Source organism: Phaethon aethereus, assembly GCF_964289735.1.
Source record: "Phaethon aethereus genome assembly, chromosome: 2".
NCBI classification, from domain to species: Eukaryota; Metazoa; Chordata; class Aves; order Phaethontiformes; family Phaethontidae; genus Phaethon; species Phaethon aethereus.
In genome coordinates, this window is record NC_138582.1 from 25,594,644 (window position 1) to 25,617,612 (window position 22,969).

A 22,969-nucleotide genomic window follows, 5' to 3' on the forward strand; every position below is an offset into this window, starting at 1 on the left:
CTGCTCTGAGGTGAAAAATGAACAACATGCTTCTTTAGAGATAAAGAAGATCACGATAACTGATGCATTACTGTTAGAAATCCTTAGCAATGCAGACATCAAAAGTAATACTAGGTCTGTTTATGCATTAGTTATTTTCATTAATAATCCTACAAAGCTTTTTAATCATTTCATAATCCTCAAGACGTTATTTGGGCTCAGAATCACCTCAAATTTGAGACATATCAGAAAGGCCACAGAAGACAAAACAGACATTCTTTGGTATTTTTGGCACTCTACTGCATTGCAATGATACTTAAACCTCAATATTAAGCCTTGCAAATCTGTACTGTAAAGATGCTGGAGTTCTTAACAAAACGAGCCCTTTTTTATCTGCTGGCTGGTTGTGTAACATATAAAGTAACCCTGTCAAGCTAACAAAACCCAGTGCTTCTCCACAGCCAGCAGCCAATGAAAAATCCCCTCGAGTGACATATCCCAAGAGAGTCCTGGAGCAGTGGGAAGTAACATCTGGGAGAGTGTCTGACCAAAGACCAAGAACGAGGTCTTCATGCTCCTCAGTTGTTTCTTTATCTGGAATGCTCAGAGGGTCACCTTCTAGAGCCTTTGTGTTATCCTTTTTCTTCTTCTTCTTCTCCTCTTTTAGCTTCTGTACCTTGTGCTTGAATATGTCATGATGTTTGGGTTCTTGAGGACCACAGAAGAGTTTGTCTTTGCTTAGATGCAGCAAGTCGTCTTCTGTTGGGATGCAAATCATGGCATGTAATTCAGGGTTCCCCTTTCTCAAGAGAGACAAGTTGACCCATACAAGAGCCCTTGGATATCTCATCAAGATTGGCAAAAAGATATCTTCAGTCATTTCCTTCTGTCCCAGTCGAGAAACAAGGCGGACTCGCCGATCTTTTCCAGCAGTGGGATAGCACCAGGCTGATAACTGCATTAGTAGTTTCTCACTCCTATTAAAAAAAATTAAAAATAAACATCAAGGATAGTTATTAACAAGTAGTACAACAGAAATCCAGAGCCCTGCATATCTGCAAGAGCACGATTTAAAAAAGCCCTGGGGCTTCCTGTAACCTTCCAAGATGGTATTTGCATCACTCTGAGCACAAAAAGAACATGGGTGAGTGGAATTCATGTGCGAGGCTGTTTCTTCAGAAGGAGACATTACTTGTTAAAACCCCCAAAACTTGTTAAATCACAAATGCTCTAAAACCTTCAGTGACATTAATGCAGTCCAGAACTGCCAATGTTTTCTTCCCCTAATAACTACACAAAAATGGAAGACCTGTATTCAGGCACTTTCCAAACACTGTTGCTGCCCTCATGCGTTGCATTGGAATGCAGGGGATTCTCCATTTTCTTTAGGGACCCTATTACGTACTGCAAGAGCCACCTGTGATGATGAATTAGAAAAAAGAATCCAAGCTGATTTACACAGCAACAGTTTTAAAATCGCAAATATGAGACTCTAAAAGCTCCACCCACCGGGAAGCAAACAGAATATGCCAACTCCAAAACCACATTAAACTCAAGAGTGTTAAATTTAAGATAATTTAGGAAATTTACTTCATCTAGTCACCAAGTTTGCTGGTGAAAAGCAGGAGAAGGACTTCCACTCAACAGCAAGTTCTGATCCATGACAAAACTATTTAATCTCCTCACTGTATTTGGATCAAATAGTTGTCTCATCTTAATAATCAAGGCTGAGCTCTTCCTTTCCCCAATTCAATAATTCCCAATAAAGAAATAACACCTCACATGCATCATTTTGACATACCTGAGAACAATAAAGTCACTTGTTGTCATAGTTTGACCTCTCTCACCGAAGTTTTGGGTGCCTGTAACATCATCTGTCTTTAGGACACCTTCAGAGCTTGTTACTTCCATGGTCTCCTCTACCTCACCAGTCTCAGAGGAAGCTTCTTTGACCACTTCTTCTTTGGGGTCACAAAAACTATGCCCTTCAGTTGCACAGCGCTCGGGCTGTGAGGAAGTAGGACGTACAGATTCTCCTGAAGCTTTCATTCTTCCTTCCCAGTTCTTCGTCAGCTGCCCCCAAGGACAGACAAAAGGGGACAGAGTACCCAGCTTGACATAATTTGCCCTTTTTGCAGGTGGACGCCTGAATGATAAATCAAGTAGGTAAGAATATTAGTTTCCTGGGCCCTTATTCAGCCCGTAGCACTTCAAAAGGCTGTATACTTTGTCCTGCAGTCTAATAATGTTTTCTGTTTTCAAAACCAAGTATTCAAAACAGAAAGTTAACTATGCTAACAGTTTGTAATCTCATTGATCAAGAATTTTAAGGTTATACTTCTCCTACTTCCCCCTTCTAGCTGGAAGGGAAGCCAACACCAGGTGCTGCAGAGGACACTTCGAGCTACATCATGCTCATGGTTAAGAGTTCTGTGTTTACTGTAGTGAAAATGAAGGCAAACTTCAGAATACCTCATATTTAAAAAGTGGACACTGAAATATACTGCTCATTCACTTCATTCTTTAACGCTTAGTGCGTTCTTTGATATTCTGCCTTTGCCTTCTCCCTCCTCCTCCCTCATTTGCTGCTAAGGGACCTTGAAGTAGCTTTGTTTATTTTACTGTTATGAAGCCTTGTTACAGCCTTATAACTGAGCATATCTCTGTGAATAGAATATATTTTAGTTATATATTTATATTTATTTATATATTCTAGTTAATTTATAAGCACTGCTTAGCAGAGCTTTTCTGTTAAATACATCTAGGATTCTTTTCTTTTTTATAATATTAGGATTTAAAACACTAGTGAGAGATCTTAATAAAGTCCAAGTCTAAATAAACACAACAGATAATTAAGGGAATTCTTTAAGCAGTATTCATTTTTTTCATTCTTGCAATCAATTTTGAATTTAGTATTACCGTTTGAATTTTTCAAGAAGACTGGTTTCCAGTTCTTTGGCAAACTGCATTCCCACCTGGCAGTCTGGGAGATCATTTGGAGTGTGAGGTATTCTTTGATATTCAGAATGCTTTAAAGCCTCTTGCAAGCCACCGACTCGTACACCTCGATAGATCTGTTATAAAAAACAAAACCCCAAAAAGCAATATTTGTACTGATTCTGGGTTCCTAACTGAAAAAAAAAAACAAACCCCGAAACATTAATGCTCCATAAGCTGCTGCCTTAGAAAAGGGAAAATCTACCACTTCAGCTTTAAAAAAAAACAACCCAAAAGTTAAGTATGGTCACAGTTCTAGATGCTTATTTCAACAAAAATGTTAGTCATCCTCTTTAAATTTAATTCTGAAAAACTATCAACAAAACTGAAGGGAATTTCACAGGTTCTGATCTTGTACATTGCCAGGAACGTCATAGTACTTCAATACAGTCACTCCCTAATTTATTTTAACTGTACAATAGGTATCACTGCAATTAAACCCCCTGCACATTCAAAAGCATAAATTTAACTGCAGAAAGACATTAGAACTGCCATCTAAACATTCAAAGCAGGACATTCCAAACAGCACCAGAGAAGTATTCAAGCTTAACTCAAACTTTGTGTTTCAAGCTCTCCCCTAAATCAGAGGCAACCAGTTTGTTGGCAGAGTGGTAGAGATAGCCAAGCTGGAAATGGTTTAGCAGCAGGTGTCAAATGATTTCCCTTTAGAGATATATGACCTTAGAAACACAAAACCAAAAAGCTATAGTATTAGCTTTCTCTCCCTACTCCCCACTCTGATTTCCTACTCTAGACTGCCATGTGGGCACAGTTATACCAAACAGAAGATAACAGAAAGCTACTGTTTATTTTTAAGATTTTTAAGATGAAGCCTCTGTCATCAACCAGTTCATACACCCTCTATTAAAGTGGGATTTTGATCCTGTAATTGTGAATTGGTTACACAATGTGAAGTATACTCTCCAAAATCAATTATTTTGAACCAAATTATATAATTTGTCACATTACTTGCAATTTGCAGTGAAAGTCACTTACAAAAGGAATCCAGAAAGCCATGCCCCAGCCCTTTGGGAGATAGATATCCCAGCCACTCCCCCATCCTGGTCGATCTTCTCCAGCCGTTTTCCCTGGCTGCTGCACCAACAGTATTGGAATCTTAGATTCACAAGGACCCAAATCAAGGTGTGATCCAGGTACCAGTAACTGAGCTCTCATATGGTTTAAATCCTGAGAAGAAGGAGACATTTCCCATAAGTTAGTAATCATTTTCCCCTGTTGTAGATACCCTTCCAAGTTACAGAGAGGAGGTGAGCTTATAACTAGGAAAAATATACTAGTAATATGCTACACATTTGAACTGACCTTCATCGAGGCATGAAAAATGTTTTTAGAAAAAAGTATTAAGCACCCTTTTTCTCCCCTTCTTACTTCCACAGACCTTGATGGAGGGCAGGTACTGAAACTCAGAGCAAAAAATGTACAGCACAGATGAAAGAGAAAAAAGAAGTACTGCAACTTGGTATTTATAGATTTGTGCACAAGACTACACTGAACAGGTGCTTTCAGACAGTCTGTCAATACATGGAGCAAATCTGAACTACATCCAAGGAGATGGGAAGAACATTTGGTCATGAAACAGTTTCACATAAAGCATAGTGGCACCAAGGCTCTGTCAATCACCAGTTGTTATATTTTACTGTAGCACGTTAAGAACACATTTATTAAAAAACCCAGACCAGCAGACTGCCTCTTTACAAGTCCCTTCTGCATCAGATGTTTATAAGGTAAAAATTACATTTCATGACAGCATGAAGAACACACAATATACAAAAAGACGGTGCTGGTAACTGTTATGTGCTAGTGTAGCACTTTGTAAGTACTCTGCTTTTTTTTTTACACTATATCAGCCAATTTGAAAGAGCTCAAAACTAATCTTCATAAAGAGAATATTTAGAGAGATGTTTCTGCCATACAAATATTTTCTCTTTTTGATTACAACAGTGCCAAATGTTTATCACCTCTTGTGACTGAAATCACCATTTTACCCATGCATTTTATGGGTTGCTCCTCCATTGCCAACAAAAATGTCAAGATAGGAGATTTCAAACCTGTAATAGCATGTTTAAAGCTGTCTAGAAATCACAAGTATTGCCCAGAAAGCCCACAACACAATGTGCTGCAGTTCAGAACCAGAGGGATTTATTTCCTTCCAACTTGCATGATTTTTTGTCAGAAGAACCGTCCTGGCCAGAGCCTCTCTGTGCCACTTCATCCCTTTTATCTGCTGGATATAAGTCAAGACAATGTAGGAAAATCCAATTCCAAACCCTTCTGATAAATAAACCTACAGCTATTTAGTCCTGTAGGCAATTTAATAAAGCTTTCTTTTAATTGAATCATTAACAATGGTTGTGCAAGAACATTACACAAAGGCTATAAAATAAAACGCTTCAACTCAGCAGCTGGATACTATGACATTAGGAAACTACTGCTCTTGGATTTATGCAAGTTTCAGGAGTCTCGCTCTATGGACTCTATGGACCATTAGCCATTTTCTCCATGGCAATCCACCTTCTTAGTTACCTGCTCTGAGATTTTATTTTCAGTGACGTTCTTACAGATGTCCTGGTCCCAGATAAAGCTGTGAGCACAGTCTACAGGTACACCCTCCAGGTACAGCTGCCTAACTTTATCATTATCTACAAAAGAAGAGAACTTTCAAACAGAATTCGAACAATTTTTGTGGCTTAAGTATCAAATTACCAAAACCACTCCACTTTCATAAGTACAATGAGCAAACAACTAAGTAAACAGACTATTAAAAGCTTAACAAGCATCACTGCTTCTGCAATATCTTACTATCAGTTTTTCCTAATAGAAAAGGTGAAAGAAACTGTTAGTTTTAGAAGCATTAACCTGGCATTCTATTATAAATAGGCATTTCTTATTACAAATGACATCACCTTTGGCAATGTAAGTTACGTCTTTAGCATGCCACCTCTAATATTCTGGAATCTGGCCTTTCAGGCAGCGTGAAGCTCAACATGTTTGGTGAAAATCAGAAAAAGCAACAATACAAAGACTGAAAAAAGTCCGCCTAAGTAAACCTGTAAGAGAAGCGAGGATGACCTTTTAGAAATGTATATACAGGAAAAATTTTTATGGGTATGACTAGCATGCAACTACTTATTTAGCACTAGCTTCCCACTATGCACCTTTTCAGGCTCTGCACTTCAAGGAAGGGACTATTCTTTGCCTATGTCTGCAGAGGTCAACAGTTGTGTTACTGAAGATAAATAACACTTCTAGATTTAAAACTGATAGCTGAGGTATTAAATGACCTATCTCTTCTTCAGCTCCACGATCTAACCAAAGCAGAGAAAACGTATACCTACCTTTAGTGATCTATGGATTAAAAGCCTTCAGTGTACAGTACATAATGCATGCTGATCCGTATTTTAAGTAAAAAAATTCTTACCAGTAAGCAATACAAAAGTTCTGTGATGAAAACTTACAGGGACTGCTGCTCATTTTGTCATCTACAAGGTCTTAGAGAGTAAAGAAACATAATGTCTTGGGGTTTGGGGGTTTTTTTTACGTCACTTAGTCTTTTGAAAGATTCAGCTAATTTTTCCAGTTAATGTTGACAAAGACTTTGAGTACAGAAGATATGGATTATTCAGTGGTACTAATAATACAATAGGTACTGCCAAACATAACTGCAATATTTATTTATTTAAAACCTATAATCTTTAAGATGTTCCCATTACTAAAGAGTTGCAAAATCCTTCAAAAGAAATATTAAATATGGCAGCACTCCTGATGGTGTTAAGCTGATGCTTGCTATGCGTTCTTGCTGATGAATGACACTTTCGTGCGAGGAAGCAATACTGAAGAAATTAGTACACTATGACCACAGTCCATCCAATATCCCCCTCACTACCCTAAAATACCCTTCTCTAATTTGGTACATTCTTTCTCCTTGATCCCTACTGAACTTGGAGAATTTAATCTCTCTACTAAACATACTATAATTCAAATCATAATCCCAAATCCTCACACCAGTTCTCTTTATTTCTCACCTCTCTCCTGCGTTCTTAAGTCCACATTTTAAGATTGCTGGGGAAATAAAGCTACTGATAAATAAGGTGCTGATGATAGCGGAAGCAAGATGTTGGAGCTCGTACAGGAAATAGGGAGTTGTATTACTAAACCTCAGCAACAATCAGCAAATTATCTACTTCTGCTGGTATCAATGGTTGATGCTTAGACAATACTGGCAGATAGAGGAAAGTTTTGTTCCATTTCAAGCTGCTGTTCTGATTTGTATAGCTGACTATCCTAACAGTCTTAGAAGACAGGTCTAAAAGTACGAGTTCTTCCATTTGAAAATTTTCCTTCCCTCTGTGAGGAAATAGCAGAAAAAGCAAAAATTGAAACTGCTCCCTAGCAGCACTTACGAGCCATTAGGTAGGGGTGTATACCAGAACTGATGTCAGATACCTAAACCTCTGCAAGAGGCGTGTTTACAGGCAAGGACTCAGGCTCTGTGTCTGCAGAAGGAACTTTAGCTCACTTATCTTTCATGATGCATTCTCCTTCTATGCATCTTATTTACTGATTGTTTAAAAGCTCTACCATAGTCCATGCTGAGCAGTTTGTAAGGCAGTGGAATTTGCATTCTCCCACAGAAGACAGTAAAAGCACATCAAAATGTCAGAAGCATACTTTAAAATGGAGGAAAGAACAGCACTAATTTGCAGTCATGTAAGCACTGACTGCTTACTGGGAGTCTTGACTTCCAGAGGCATAAACCTGCTGAGAAGGCAGTGAGAAGTGATTTATTCACAAACTTTCTATCCCCCGCCTGAAGAAATGAGGACAGTTCTTTGATTAAATCCCAGCAGCATTTGTCTACAACACACAGCTTGAACACATGCATATGCATTCAGGAGCGAGAGTAACTGGGAAAGCCTGAAATTACCTTTGATTTGTTAGCATGTCCCTCACAGGGGAAAAACTACACAGGCATATCTTAAAACAGCATTTTGGAAAAAAAAGGGATATGGACAGATGTGTATCATTTCACAAACTGCATGTATGACAATCCACAGGCAAAGATGATGGCTGTAACTTTAGCCTAAACTATTCACTCATTTGACAAACAATGCATCTTTAAATTAGTAAAGATGTCCTAAAAAAAAAAAAAAGAATTAGCTTTTATACAGCATTAAAGAACAAGAGAGGCTAAGCACATACAGAATCTGCTAACATACACAGTGCCATTTCAATCTTACTTACACTAATCCTAATAGTATTTGAATGTCCAGAAAGCAAAAAGGGGAAAAAAGTGTGGAATACAGCAAGGGTTCCTTTTTATTGCTCAATCAACATGATAGGTCATTAAGGCGAATGAATGACTATTAACATTTCTTAAATAAAGATCAGCTCACTATATTACCACATCTGAGTAGGGTTACATCAAAATGAAGGCTCAGAAAGTTTATGTAGTTCTAAGGCTCATAAAAAGATTTCTTTTTACAGCAATTAATACCACCCAAATGGAACTGCAGATTTTAGAGAAGTCTAACTCTTTTTTGGGTGGGTGTTACTGTGGAAATGTTGGCAACACCATCGCTGTAGTGATGTATACTATGTGCCATGATTAAATTCCTTCCTTTTTCAGTTAAATGAACTGCCCTTCAAAAAACTGAAGGGAAGGATAGTCTCCATTCCTGGGTCACTCTTGACAGAAGAACCAGTGAATAAAGGAATAGAACTGATTGGAAAAATGCTGGCAAAAGTGCTAAATCAAACTAGAATAATATTTGGGAATATGCTGCTTTTGGTGAAACTCTTGCTTGATATCTCAGTAATCTGACTCCAAGTGTGGCCAGTAACAGGGTCCTGGGGAAGAGTACACTAGACTCAGTATGTAGTATTGCATTTCCTCACTCTGACGGCTCCTAGCCACTTGTGACTAACACACTTCTTCAGTTAGAGGTGATCCTTTTGCACTGAGTGGCCTTCAATAGGTTCTCTGTCACATATTGAACTGAGTTTTTAACTCTGCAAACCTGCCAGACAATCAAGGAGGCTTGTAGGAAACAGGAATAAATGCAATTGATGTATAGAGGCAGTGAAATATGCAACAAGATGCCACACTCCAAGGAGATTACAAACTAAACTGATAGAATTCAGGAAGACCTTATAGTGGGTCTTGAAACAGTAAATAGTGGCAAGAAAGCATAATGCTTGCATAGAGAGAACAGATTAGACATAAAATGCATTCTGCACAACAACTGATTATGTCTAGGCTTCCTTTTATTAATACATATGCAATTTTACTTTTTCCTTCAAAACCATCAAGAATTAAATGCACTTGAATGCTTTTCCCTGACTAGAAAATTATAAAAGTATCTGATCTTAATAATCTAACATGGATTAGTTTTCTATAAGTATTTAAAAAAAGGTAACTTCTCTGCTTTTAACTACTTGAAGAAGGAGACCCATTAAGGCAGAGATATAGCACATGTAGCAGCTGTCACACAGCCAACTATAAAATTAGGTTAGGAACAGTCTTTGCAGAGTAACAATGGCCTCTCTTTCCAACTAACACCTAGGGATACTCAATGAGGGAGACAGAGTGGCAGTTAGACCTCAGTCTTGAGTTTCTCAGGCAGGAGAGATGAACTACCATGCCATAGGATTCCCCTACTGCACATGTAATAGGTACGCAGGAGATTATGAATGATCCGGTAACTCTTCCTACACAGCATTAGGAAGTCGCTCAGGTGGGAAACATCAAAAACAGCAGCCACTTTCCCTGCTGAGCCATTAGTCCCCCGTATTCTCTCCTCAACCGCTTCTTGTAGGAGGGCTGGCCCCTCCTTTTCTACTTCCTTACCCTGATGTCCGTTTAATTTTCTATTAGAAGACAGCTGCATTGCCTATCTTCTTTCATCCTTCTGCTTACTTAGCTTATTTAGCAGTGATGTGCTTATGTAACATCAAGTCCTTTAGCAGAACCTAAATCAGAAGGCAACATGCTGTTTACCTTTCCTTGTTAGGTAAAACAAAACAGGACCTTCTCCCTCTCCTAAATAGAAGTCAGAGAGGGCAGATGCAGTTTTAAGTTCATGGTGAAACAAAAAAACACTCAGAAAGGAACCAGAAAGCAACACCAGACTTTCTGAATGTTTGTGGTTTAGAAGAGTTTTGCAAGTGAAGGATAACCCCAAGTAGAAAGATCTTGAAGATGGACATTTCTAGCCAGCCAAAGGAAAAAAGGCATAGGTATTTTCTTCCTCTTGACTCCCTATCTTACATCATTACCTCTTTACCATGGCTCTCCTTCCCTGAGGGACAACCAGCTCTGGCAGTGGGAGAGAAACTACTGTGAGACATTTCCAGTGCCTAGATGCCTTCTGCTGATCTTGCCTTCTTGAACACATCTTCACAGACATGACAAGCAGGATGACGGGGGCTGAATTACTTCTTGTAGTTGCTAAGTTCTTTACCAGCTTAAACCAGTATCTGTAAACAAGTGCTATACAGCTCACCTTACTTCTCAGCAGGAACCAAAGTAGAGGTCATGTATGCTGCAGCATTTCCAACAGGAATATTAACGATGAGAAATTAGCTGAACAAAACTAATTAACAGGTGAAAGGCTGTTCTACATATAGAGGGTAGAATAGGAGGATGTAAGAAAATACAAGTAACAGAGTTGTGCAGAGAGCTAAAAGACAGTAACTAAAACAGGCGTTCAACCTGATTTAAGTGAAAGGTAAGGCTAGATTATTGTAGCGTTGTGCAAACACACCACCAAGGAAATTAAGTATTTTCAAGTCTCTGGAACCTTCAACTTGTCCTATTTGCTACTGTTTGCTAGCTGGCTATTATGTTTCTCATATTAGGTGAGGCAGTCTGTGTCCAGTCAACCTAAATGGCAATGCCTACACAGCACTGTACAGAGACCTCACTGTATACTGTATATGCTCTTGCACATCTTTCAAGGACATTCATATCCATCTGAATTTGATTTTTGCACTGAAAGGTTGCATAAGTCAGCATTGAAATTAAAGTTTCAGAAATGACACATGTATCTTTGATTTTTTAACATAACCAGCATCTTGGCCATATGAAATGTTGATCTCGCAAAAGCACTTTGGTGGGTTTTTTTCTTCGGTGGAATTGCAACTTTCATCATTATAGGACTACAAACCAGAAACAGCAGATAACTTCTTTGAGAGATAAACAGCATCAGCAAGACTAAACACCAAACAGAAACTTACTAAGTAGCTTTTAGCACCTGGTTGGCCTTGCCAGGATTCGAACCTGGATCATCTGTATGGTCAGACAGAGGCTTCCACAGAGCACAAGACCAGCTTTGGTGCATGTCCCTGCCTCACAATTGCTGTTCTAAAACCTATGCAACTTTTGAGCTGTTTCTGTTCAGTCAGGGGCTGTGGAAAGGGGAAGGAAGCATTTTGAAATTGAATGCTAGAGGAAAACAGCAAGAGATAATCAGTAGATCACAGTAAATGAAAGCAAAAGTGTAGACAGAAGCTGAATCTCTTGCCTTCAGCAGTTCCACCAGAAGCATAAAATAAGCAAGGCATTTTACCTTGGTATTTTTCAAAGTCTGGCATGGCTTTTGTCTTCTTTTTTGGCAAATTGACTCGAGGATCTCCAACAGTGAGGCCCAGTATTGTACCTGGTGGCATTTCTGATGGTGAACTTAGCCCTTTAAAAATACATAGATGAACATTACCATGAAACCACCAATTAAGTTGTGATCCTTTTCTGCACTACTGTTTTGTGCGTTTTTCCCTGCAGGGATGTGACACCACTGTAAGCCAAAGAAGCAATTCAGAGTACTCAATTTAACATGTTTAGAAAACTCAATGCTTGTTAAATGTCCAGTAACAAAAGACAACAATAGCAGCATAAGACTTAGTTTACAACTACATTGATGCTTAGCATAGAAGTGAGGACACTCTCACAACTTACAGACTCAATTCACCCTTTACATTTGGTACACCTCTTAAAAAGCAAACAACCTTTGTTTTACACTTGTCTTCCAGAAAAAGGAAATTAAAGAATGTTTTTTAAGTTTTACCTCATCTCTGCTTAACTGCCTCACATTGGATAGTTTGAGTATAGTGTGAGATCTACCAAAGCCAGTTCCTTACCTGCTTCACTGCCAGAAAGTGGAGATGTTGTTAACTTTTTGATACTTTACAACGCAGCCAAATATACAACTGTTTGTTAGAAACAAAAATATATAAAGCAAGGTATAATACTTTCACTGTGAGCAGGAGCCTACCATTTTATCTGTGGAGGTATTGTACACTTATTGCCTTAAGTGGTGTGTATGGGAGGAGAGAGTGAGACTATATGTAGGAGAGAGTGAGAGTATATGTCAGACTGTGTATCTATCAGCAATCTCAAATCTAAGTTCATGATGATAAGAAACAAGATTCAGTTTATCTAGTAAGAGTTTGGACTACACAGAGGTTCAAAATTCCCTTGAAAAGAGTTAATGTAACATTTCTCAAATCAATGACATGCCACGGTAATTACCTAAGCACATGCTCAATAGCATCACTCTCTTGATCAAGCAAAAAATAAGCATTTCCAAATTGAAGTAAACTTATTAGCATGCCAGTTTTGACCACTAGAGTTTAAGAGTTTCCCCTTCCTCTCATACCACCCACATGCCCAAATACCTTCTAATAGCTCAAAGATAGCACTTTGACGTTGGTGAAGAGATACTTTTTCAGAGTCCTTGCAGTTTTCCACCCACCAGTTATTCAGTTCTGTCTCCGAGTCTGCCATCTCCTGGAAAACAACACAGCTAATTAAACTCAAGTGGTCCTTTAGTATTTTCTATCAGTATGAATTCACTCTCAGTTTGCCTTAATCTCTATGGTTGCTTTCTTCAAGTTTCAAACCAAAATCACTTTTTCCTGGTGCAGTCTATTCCTATACTCCACCTTAAGCAATCCCCAGTAAAATGTTCAGTTTAATCTGTGTCCCAAAAACAAAGCAAGCCATATCCACAATGCTTTCTAATTCTGTTGTTAATTATTTCCTACAGAAAGCCAGATATATCATGGCCTTGTCATGTTTGCCGCAAGAGACAAAAAAAATCCCATTAAAACCACAATGATGCTATGTGCCAAGAGGTGGACAAAATACTAAATCCTCGAGAAAGTGCACATTTGATTGAAAACACAGAAGTTTTCTATACCTTACGTGTCTTGTCCTCTAGCTCTAGGTGCTCTATCTCATTGCTCAAGAAACATCATCTGTGGTTTGTCAAAGAGAATATGAATTATTCTGGACTTCTCAGCACAATACATCACTACAACAGAAACTACATAACCTGCTCAACAGGACTATTGCTTCTATTTTCTTCCTACCGCTACTCAAAATCCAGATAGGAGTTCTTCCTGAGATCAGCATTAGGCAAGTGGCTCAATATAGAGAAGTTATCAGAGTGGAAATACATAGGTTAACCTTTATAATAAGTAAGGCTGGACAGTTTATGGTTCCTTCTAGCAAAAACAAGCTTGCACCTTCTAGAAATCTTATCAAAATTACAGTAATATCCAAACTGCCAATTTCCTTACTGTTTGGAGAGAAGCAGCTTTCAAGGTCTCTGTAAGGACAGAGTGTGATAACGGGCCAATCAGCCGATATCTGAGAATCTCCATAGTTCTATCACTGAAACAGAGGAAAATTTCAGGTGAATGTACAATTGTACAGTACACAGGTGTTTTCCCCAGTACTGTTAAGCTGAAATTCAGATATATTAACTGGTTAAAGGTCACAGTTTCTGACTCTACTATGAACAAACCTGATCATAATGCCAGTAGTCTGCGAGATCCAAGAGTAGGACTGCAATGGATCTCTAGTGCCATCACCAATTATTTTTTTCACTGGCACAGCTTTTTCTCCTTCTTTATCCTCTGTCTTTCTTTTCTTGCCAAGGCTCAGAACAGCATCCATTTGTTTCTCCTCTTGAATTGATGTTGTAACAGGTTCAGGAATATAGATTTCTTCAGGCTCTGAACACTGAAAAATTGCTTTTAACTCTCTCAGTATGTCCTTAAAAAAAGAGAGAAGTTTGGATTAAGATGATAAGCAGTGCATTGCAAAGTTTAAGTACAGTTTTAATTTATTTTTTTAAATGTTTTATTTTCCTATATGGATTTAAGGGACTAAACTTCATTCTGCTGAAGTCCAGGGCTCACTATCAGAGCTGAAAGTTGCTAAGAATTTATACCCACTCAAATTAATGTAAGAAAAATTCCTGATGCACAAAATTTTACTTTTCTTTATTTATTTTTTTTTTAAAGTTCATAGCTAAGTATCAGATTATGATCATCTGTGATTAGACCAAACAGCCTGTTGGGGGTGCCAGTGGGAAGGATGTGAATCAAGCAACAATCCTACTGTAAATGTATCCCGAAGCAAGTGACACTAGGGAACTTAACAAGCCCAAACACTATAAAAATCTCAGAGGCATGCACCTTCTGTACAAGCTTTATAAAAACAAGCTGCAGAACATACATATTGTTAGAGCCGAAACAGTCTTCCAACTTTTAATTCGTAAAGCCGTGTCTTATATCCAACTCTTCTACACCTTCAGAAGGTATCGTCAGCATTAAAAATGTACAATGCATAAAGAAATCAGAGTTCAACTGTAAAGAAAAATACCCGTTTAAGAGCTGGATGCATCCAGATCCACAACTGTCTGTTTTCAGACCCATCCCTGGGTTTCCAAATAAATGTAACAGGACCAAGCATGTCCTCAGGATAGCGATCTGCTCGGTAAAGATTCAGGGAACCCTCGAATCTTCCAGACAGACAACAAGCCTCTTCAAATGTCAGTCCTAAAGAAGATGACACTTATTGAAAAACAAAATAATCTCGTGTTTAAAAAAAAAAAAAAATTAAATTCAGTCTGGCTGTTGGGACAGTATCAAAGAAAGAACATGTACCACAATTAGTTTATTAATAAGCAACTGAAAATAAGAATGTCTATTCCTAGTATGAGACATTTCAATTATGTTTTTCAATTAAAATCACAAGTCAGTATCAACTCTGTTACTACTATTTATTTTTTAATATCCTACCAATCTTAAAAGTATGGCTTATCCTTTAGTTTATTCAGAATCTTAACTTTACTTTGAACTACATAAAATTTACCTGTGTCAATGCTACATATTCGAGCAAGTTGCTTCAGAAGCTCATTCTCTTTACCAGTCAATTCCAGGCAACAATAATATGATAAGTCCTGAAACAATAGGATAATGGTAAAGTGAGAATAACTCTTGAAAGTGACCCTGGCAGGGAAGGACCAGACAGAGCTTCACAATTTACACTTAAGTAGTAATTTTTCACTCACTAAAATTTGTGTAAAAGAGAAACAAGTTTTCTTTTTTAACTTAAAATTGTTAGTTATAGGAGAGCTGTCAGGCATTTCTTATTTAAGGGCCAACCTGCCTCTCAAACTAACAGATCAAAAAGGGCATGGAACAAAGTGCCTGTCTTCAACAGCATCTTGATCAGGAAGATGATGCAGGTATTCACTGAATCTCTTCGCTCTTGAGAAGACTGAAGATGCAGTATTTCAGTCATAGTTACCACAAGACTTTGCTAAAGATTCATCTTGTTCTCTCCGATACATGCCACCCTTCATTACAATTACGAAATCACTCATTTCATACTTAGCAGCTATTAACAGCTGACACAACAATACTTGAAAGAGACAGAAATATTTGTTATAACTGAACAGTTGATTAGTTCACCTTGGCACAATAACAAAGAAAACAAATAGAACATATGTAAATGTGGTACCTGAAGAAGACACTGTTTTGTCATGGCTCGGTAACAAGCCCTGTAGCTCTTCTCCGTAGGGCTATCTCCTAAACAGTATCCCCATTTCTTCACCATATGAAATCTCTTTGCATGCCAAATATGCGTTTCCAGCCAAATATTCTTTCTTTGCCTGCGATTAAACTCTGCTACCAAATTTATGTGGCGCCTTCTAGCTTTGCGGCATTTAGTCTTTGACTGTTCTTTTTTCTGATGTACAGCTTTCTCCGCCTGTTTTTAAAAGGGAGGATATTGAAGTAAATCTCAAAAGGACAAACTTCCATAGAAGAAAAAGGCTGACATACATAAGGATACAGGAAGCACTAGCATAAAGTCATACTTTATTCTGATGTTTGTTCTCCATAATTCTTGAGGCTAACTAACACTTTGAAACTTTATACACAAGCCCCATCCACACAAGTGAACCAAGGTTTGCCTAGAACCCATAGATGAACCAAGTTCCCCACACATGCAGAAACTTGCCAGTGAACTGTAAGATCTGCTACTTCCTGTGTGAAGTTTTTGCCCAACATCAATATCCACATGAACAAATGAATGTGACATTAGGAACACCTGGAGATTTGAGCTTGTACAGAAACAGTATGGAGTCTCAGATTGACAGGTAGGACCCTAAGGTCCTAAGGATTCTACAACATGTAGAAGCGAACAAGAAAGGACTGTGGTGATGTCTTGATCAAGTTCTTGATAAATACCCAGTCAAGGTCTGAATTATTATGCATGAATGCACGGCTGGAGAGGAAGGCTTGACTCTCTCAATCAATGTTTGATTTGTCTTTTTCTGAAGGGAAGTGGTAGAAAGAAATAGGAACTGTAAGACACAGAAAAAATTTCTTAGGATGTTCTTTGTAAGCTCACCAAGGAAGAGCTGACAACAGACCAGTGGTTCTAAGAACAGCAAAGGAATGAGAATTCTAGAAGATCGCTGCCAAGAGTGCAGAAAACACTGAAGCAACCCATGACATCAAAATAGAAATGCACAAAAAAATAAAATACATTCCCATTCAGACCCATCATTCCACCAGAGAGCAGGCAATATAAGCCACTGGATCAATGGTATGTGACTCACTGGTTCAGAAAGACAATTAGAGAAAAAGGGATGTGAAAAATGTATGTCTTTAAGCTTTTGAAGAGATAAGAGATGGTCCAGATAAATGTTTGGATGAAAATGGTCATAATAAAGGATCTAAGAAAAAGGAAGAGAAAATGCAGCACAATCGGAATAGTGAACTTTGCAGAAGCAGACTTCAAACACTGAAACGTAATAGGCAGAACCTTTACAAAAGGAAATAGCTCAGGAGATATGACAAGCTGGAAGAAAACATGAAACAAAGCAGCCTGTGCAAACACACAAACTAAACCAAAAGACCTAAGGAGAAGAACCAGAAATACAGCTGCACAAGGGCCAGTTACATAATCTCAACAATCCAAGAATCATACAGGGAGTGGAAACAAGGATGGGAAAGTAAGTGTGAGCACGTACAGAGAAGTTAGAAAGGCTACCATGTAAAAGGATTTAAAAAAACAGGACACAAAAGAACCAAGCATAAACATTAACGAAGTCTTGATTATTTAGCAAGGATAGAGCACACAACTAACTACCATGCCTTCTTGGCTTCTCAGTTCTCAGAACACAGGCCAAATTGCATCTCTTGTCATGACTAACAAAGCAAAAAGAATGCCAGGTAGAGCAGTAAAAATAGAGATACAGATTATGAAGAGCCAGTAAAACACGCCCTAAGGAACATGTGTGGAAGTACGCGAAACAACTTCTGAATCATGAACAATTATTTTCAGGAACTCGGGGTGGAGGAGGTAAGGTCTCAAAGAACTTGAAATAGACAATGCAAAGGAAAAAAAGAATGCAAGAAATGTGTTAATCGATCAACTTTAATACATAGAAAACTTAGGAAGCAAACTCACTTGATCACTTTAAAAAGTGTCTAGAGACGATGAAGTTTCCCACTGAACCTTTTTTTTTTTTTTTTTTTTAAATTTTTAAACACTCGGGAGGACTGCAGTGGGTAAGGAGCAAGTAACTCCACAGGAGCATTCTGACTAGAAGTTGAGATACTGCCACAAAATGAGAGAGTTTCATGAGCAACTGGGAATAGTCATTTAGTAAGTCTTAAGCTGCCTGCAGCCTGCCAACGATTCCAGTGTACCTCCCACATTTGAGCTATAACACATGAACCATCATGCTGGTCATGAATTGGCTATGCTGGCTTGAAGCTGGCAGGGTCACATCCAACAGCTGTGGTGGGGTGCAAAGCAGACAGGTGTTATCGAGGACTCCTGGATCACCTGGGACCAATGCACTGCCTGAGCAATCCCTCCTGCAGTGGGCCCATTTATCATCACTACTCTACTAACTTTTCAAGATGTCCAATAATCACAAAGCCAAGTGGTTAGTGAGATCTACTTGAGCTAACATCTAAAACTGAGGTGTTCCTCCATTTTGAATCCAAACATCAGTCAAAGTTTGAGAACCTGTGTATGCAGGGAAGTGTTGCAGATAAGGTCAGGTTTGAACATTAATAAATGTACAACTGAACACTGTGCATTAGCTATGCCCAATATATGGTGTATCAAATACTATAAAACGCAGTTATACCTCTTTCCTGGCAATCTCTTGGAGGCGCCTGGGTAGGCGTTTAATGTTGTGACTCATAGCTCGCCTTCGCATGTGCCTAGGTAGAGTCTGGAAAACTAGAGAGTTTGAAGACTTCTGCGCAACTGCTTTCAACATGGCATTGATCTCAGCAGCACGAGCTTGAGCAAAGGTAGACACTGGAATAGAAAGAAATGCATCAGAGCATGACAAACACCAAAAATTAAAGTAGGGGACACTGTACATAAATTACTGAAATACCAGAGTATTCCTAGTACATCAGTCTAATGACTTCTTGAGAGAAAAGTAAATACTACATACTATTAACTGAAGAAATTTCAATTCTTTAGATATTCTGAAGCTTACAGATAATGGTTAAGCAAATACTTACACACGAATAAATCTGAAAGCTGTAGTATAACCAACAAGTCTTATTTGCATTAAGTACTTCTTTATTAAATTAAGTAGCAATCTTTTCAGATGGTATTCAGAGAGAGAAAAAAACCTTCAGCATGGAAAAAAAAGGAAGCAATAATCGTATTGCAGACTGCTTTAAAATGATCAAATAAAAAATCCAGAGGTTGGTCTTGTTTTACGCTTATGGAAGTGTACCTACTATCAGAGCCACACTGCCACATTTTGAAAAGCTAATTTGCTCTCCTAAATAAACATTGTTAGACGAAAAGTTGTCTTTAACTCACATCACGGGCAAAAACAGTTTCACTGGCTCCATTAAAAGCAGATGACTGTCAGTACTCATTTTGCTGGCAAACACAAACCAAAATGCACACCCCTCATTACAAGTGCAACTTTTCAACTCAGAAGTCTGAAAGGACTCATTGAACAACAGCTGGTCATTCATTGCAGTACACAACTACTTCTGTATTTTGGAGAAAATTAGGAAAACCAGAAGAACATAGCATCAGTTCTAATTTTTGCTCTTGCACAAAAACAGTCAACAAACGTAATCACCAGCAAGTTACCCTGGACATATAAATTATGACCTTTGTCTTATATACATACCTGTTATGTATTTCGGCATTTCTTCAGAAACACTCTGGCGTCCTCCTTGCCATCCTCCTCTTCCTCTGCCTCTCTCTCCTCTATTTTGCCCTTTTGGAAAATGCTGGTCTTTCCTGTAAGAAGGCCCAGATGACTGATTCAAAAATCTCTGCTGCTGATACTGCTGCTCAGAATGAACATCTCCTGGAGGGTTTAGAGATGAAAAGAGATAACAGAAATGCAAAGCAGTCTGAGTAACTGATAACTATACACAGCCTTTCCTCAAAAGATTGCATTGCACATTCCTCCTTTATATATATATATATGAATATATTTTTAATGTACCTGAAACAGCCATCAGAAATCAGAAGAATTAAGTTCTTTTTCAACAGGAAAAAATAAAAATTTTGCACTGTCCTGCAGCAAAGTCTGCAGTAGATCTTCTGAAGAATACTTCCTTTCTGGAAGTATTCAAAAAATGTGTAGATGTGGCATTTGAGGATATGGTTTAGTGGCCATGGTGGTGTTGGGTTGATGGTTGGACTTGATGATCTTAAAAGGTCTTTTCCAACCTTAATGATTCTGTGATAGATTAAGTAATTTTTGCACATTCTGAAAATGATACCCAACCCAGACTTTGCCTCCAATATTCTATCGGACCCAATAGGAAAGACCTCACCAAAACTGGTCTATGCAACACCAGTAGTGAATTTTACTACTGTCTAGCCAGGGTTTTAGTACCAAACCTGCAAAATTAGAATTTTTCCCTCTTGCCTCTTGATTTTTTTTCCCATAAGCAAATGTATTCTTGTCTCACTGACACGTATTTCTGTTACAGCAATAAATAAGGTAAGCATGACACATGTATGTTGGTGCAGTAAGTTACTTTTCTGGTACAGGCATTTAAACCAATATTGAAATTAAATAACTAAAGCCTACAGTAAGCTTCGTAAGGTACAGAAACAACTTTCAAGAGTGATAAGCAGCTAACAGTACTTCAAGTTTAAGAAGACCCTGAAGTCTATATTTAAAGATTAGTTTATATTCAACCTATTCAGTTAAGTCTTGGTTAGGATTTCTCAAGTATAACTTGAGATATGGTTCTCAGGCAGCTCATGCTGGACAACTGTACTAAAAAGGGCCAAAACAGCCATTCCCACCACCCCACCCACTGCATCAAGATGAGTATTTGAAGGAACATGGGGCCATACAGTTCAGGTGGCTCCTGCAGTGAAAATCAACCTATGCATCAGGAGAAACAGGGTAAGAGATTAAAAAAAATCAGTTTTCAGGTTGATCAGCTTCTTAAAAAAGACATTTAATAGGGAAAGCAAGGGCCACGCATGCAAGCAAAGCAAACAAGGAATTCATTCACTCTTCCCCATGGGCAAGCAGGTGTTCAGCCATCTCCAGGGAAGCAGGGCTCCATCATGTGTAACAGTTTCTTGGGAAGACAGATGCCATCACTCCAGACATCCCTCCACACCTTCCTTCTTCTTCGTCTCAGCTTTATATACTGAGCATGATGTCATATGGTATGGAAAATCTCTTCGGCCAGCCTGGGGCAGCTGTTCTGTCTGTGTCCCCTCACAGCTTCCCATGCACCGCCAGCCTTCTTGCTGGCAGGCCAGCACAAGAAGCTGGACTGTCCTTGACTACTTCGCAACAACTCAAAACATCAGCATGTTATCAACATTTTCTCATCCCAAATCCAAAACATAGCCTCACACTAGCTTCTATGAAGAAAATTAACTCTATCCTGGCTGAAACCCGGACACCATTTCAAATAAGTATGATGCTGAAGTTTCATGTTCAGCTGTAATGCTGTTGCAGCCCCAATGCAATCACACATCATGCAGAACTGCAGTAATTCAGATGAAAAAATAATACGGTGTGGAAACAGAAGTTAGTTTTTATGAGGAATAACTCCCTGATCTGGGTTCCCCACATGGCTGAGAGCAGCACTGTCCAGACAGCGAGGTGAATGCGTGAAGGAAACAGCTGGGAGAGATGGGTTCTGCCTCAGTCAGCAAATCTGTGTAGAACTACAGCCCAACTCAATCATGGGAGGGTAACTGGACAGCAATTAACTCATACCACAAAAACACTGTTTCGCTATCAAGTTAGTCAAAGAATGGAGGAACTATTCTAATCAGAAGATGGAAGCACGTTGCAAAAGACAGTGACTGACTTAATACCTAAAGAAAACTTGAATTATTTCAGGTACTATGTGGATCCATCATTTTATAACTCCTATTTAGATTTTTTCTTTCCTGTTTCTACAAAATAGCCCTATAAAACCAAGATACTCACTAACACTACCAAAGAATGTTATATGGATGAAAATGCATGCTATTCAACAGGTCAGAAAAACATATCCACATAATCTTTGAGGTTCCCTGCTACAAATAAAGTTAGAAAAACGTGTTTAACCTGGCAGTACTCCTGCAATGATGTTCCAAAATTTTCAGACAGGGCTGACCATAATTTGCTATGTCATTCTATCTGCTTAGAATCTCTTCAGTCACCTAAATACACAGTGACACTTAAGCATTTTTTTATTCAGTTACAAAGATGCAATTTGTCAACTTCTGAAGGCCTCACAATAACAGTCCCTGCTCTTATGTGTGCTTTTTTCTCCCCTCCAGAAACAATATGGGTAACAAAATAAAAACATTAAAAGGATGAGGTGGAAATCAAAGTCCAGCTGAAGCATAGAGGATGCAGGTCAAAAACCACATCCAGCATACAGGATCCTTCAGTCTTCAGCTGCAAAGGTTACCTGTATACACAAATGCTCCAGCAATGACCTAGCAACACTGCCATTTTAGGGAAACGCCTTGCTGCCTCCTGCCAACACTCTTCCATAGATGCAGGAGCCACAAGTGCCAAAAGGCAAGTTGGTTGGGCCTGCTGATCTGATGGGAAAACATGCATTTACTGGAAAAAAAGTAAAAACATGCATTTGCCGTGGGGCCAGCAGGCTAAACCAGCGCCGCCTGCGGCTCCTAGGTCTGATGGAAAAAGAAGGGAGGTCACTGGACAGAGTATAAAATTAAATTTCATTTTAAGGCTAGTAACCACGGCAGATGGGCAGGGATTTGTTGTGCAATCGAAGGGATGACACAAAAAAACGTGTTATTAAGGAGAACCATGGCTAAAGGAGTCAACGGCAGGGGACGAAGCCCATGGCTGTTCCCACACCGGGGACGCCTTACCGGCCGCCGGGCCTGAGGAGACGGGGACAGCCGGCCCTGAGGGGAGTCACCCTCCGTGGTCACCCACCCCAGCCCTGGGTAAGGGGTCCCCCAGCCGTACCTGGGGGCGGGCAGGCTCTGCTCCCGCCGCCGGGGAAGGGCCCCGGCTCGGCGGGAAGAGTGACGCTGGCCGGCTGGTTCCTCATCTTCCTGGCCCGCTTCTTCTCCCTCGCCCCGGACATCTCCGGCAGGGCCCGGGGAGCGTGTGAAGAGGAGGGTCACACCAAGTGAAGGCGCCTGGCGGGGGCTGCCGAG

At 39.2% G+C, this 22,969-nt stretch overlaps 1 protein-coding gene across 1 annotated transcript; it reads right to left on the reverse strand.

Annotated features, from left to right (window-relative positions):
* Positions 1–295: 295 nt before the first annotated feature.
* Positions 296–22,896, reverse strand: POP1 (POP1 homolog, ribonuclease P/MRP subunit; the record flags this gene model as incomplete). The annotated part of the gene is made up of 15 exons (XM_082014981.1): positions 296–956; positions 1,781–2,125; positions 2,899–3,053; positions 3,973–4,164; positions 5,521–5,636; positions 11,565–11,684; positions 12,670–12,781; positions 13,576–13,669; positions 13,803–14,053; positions 14,666–14,841; positions 15,158–15,245; positions 15,809–16,057; positions 18,459–18,634; positions 19,479–19,661; positions 22,776–22,896. 15 exons carry the CDS (start codon positions 22,894–22,896, stop codon positions 296–298), a joined length of 3,039 nt encoding a protein of 1,012 aa, XP_081871107.1.
* Between the last annotated feature and the right edge of the window lie 73 nt (positions 22,897–22,969).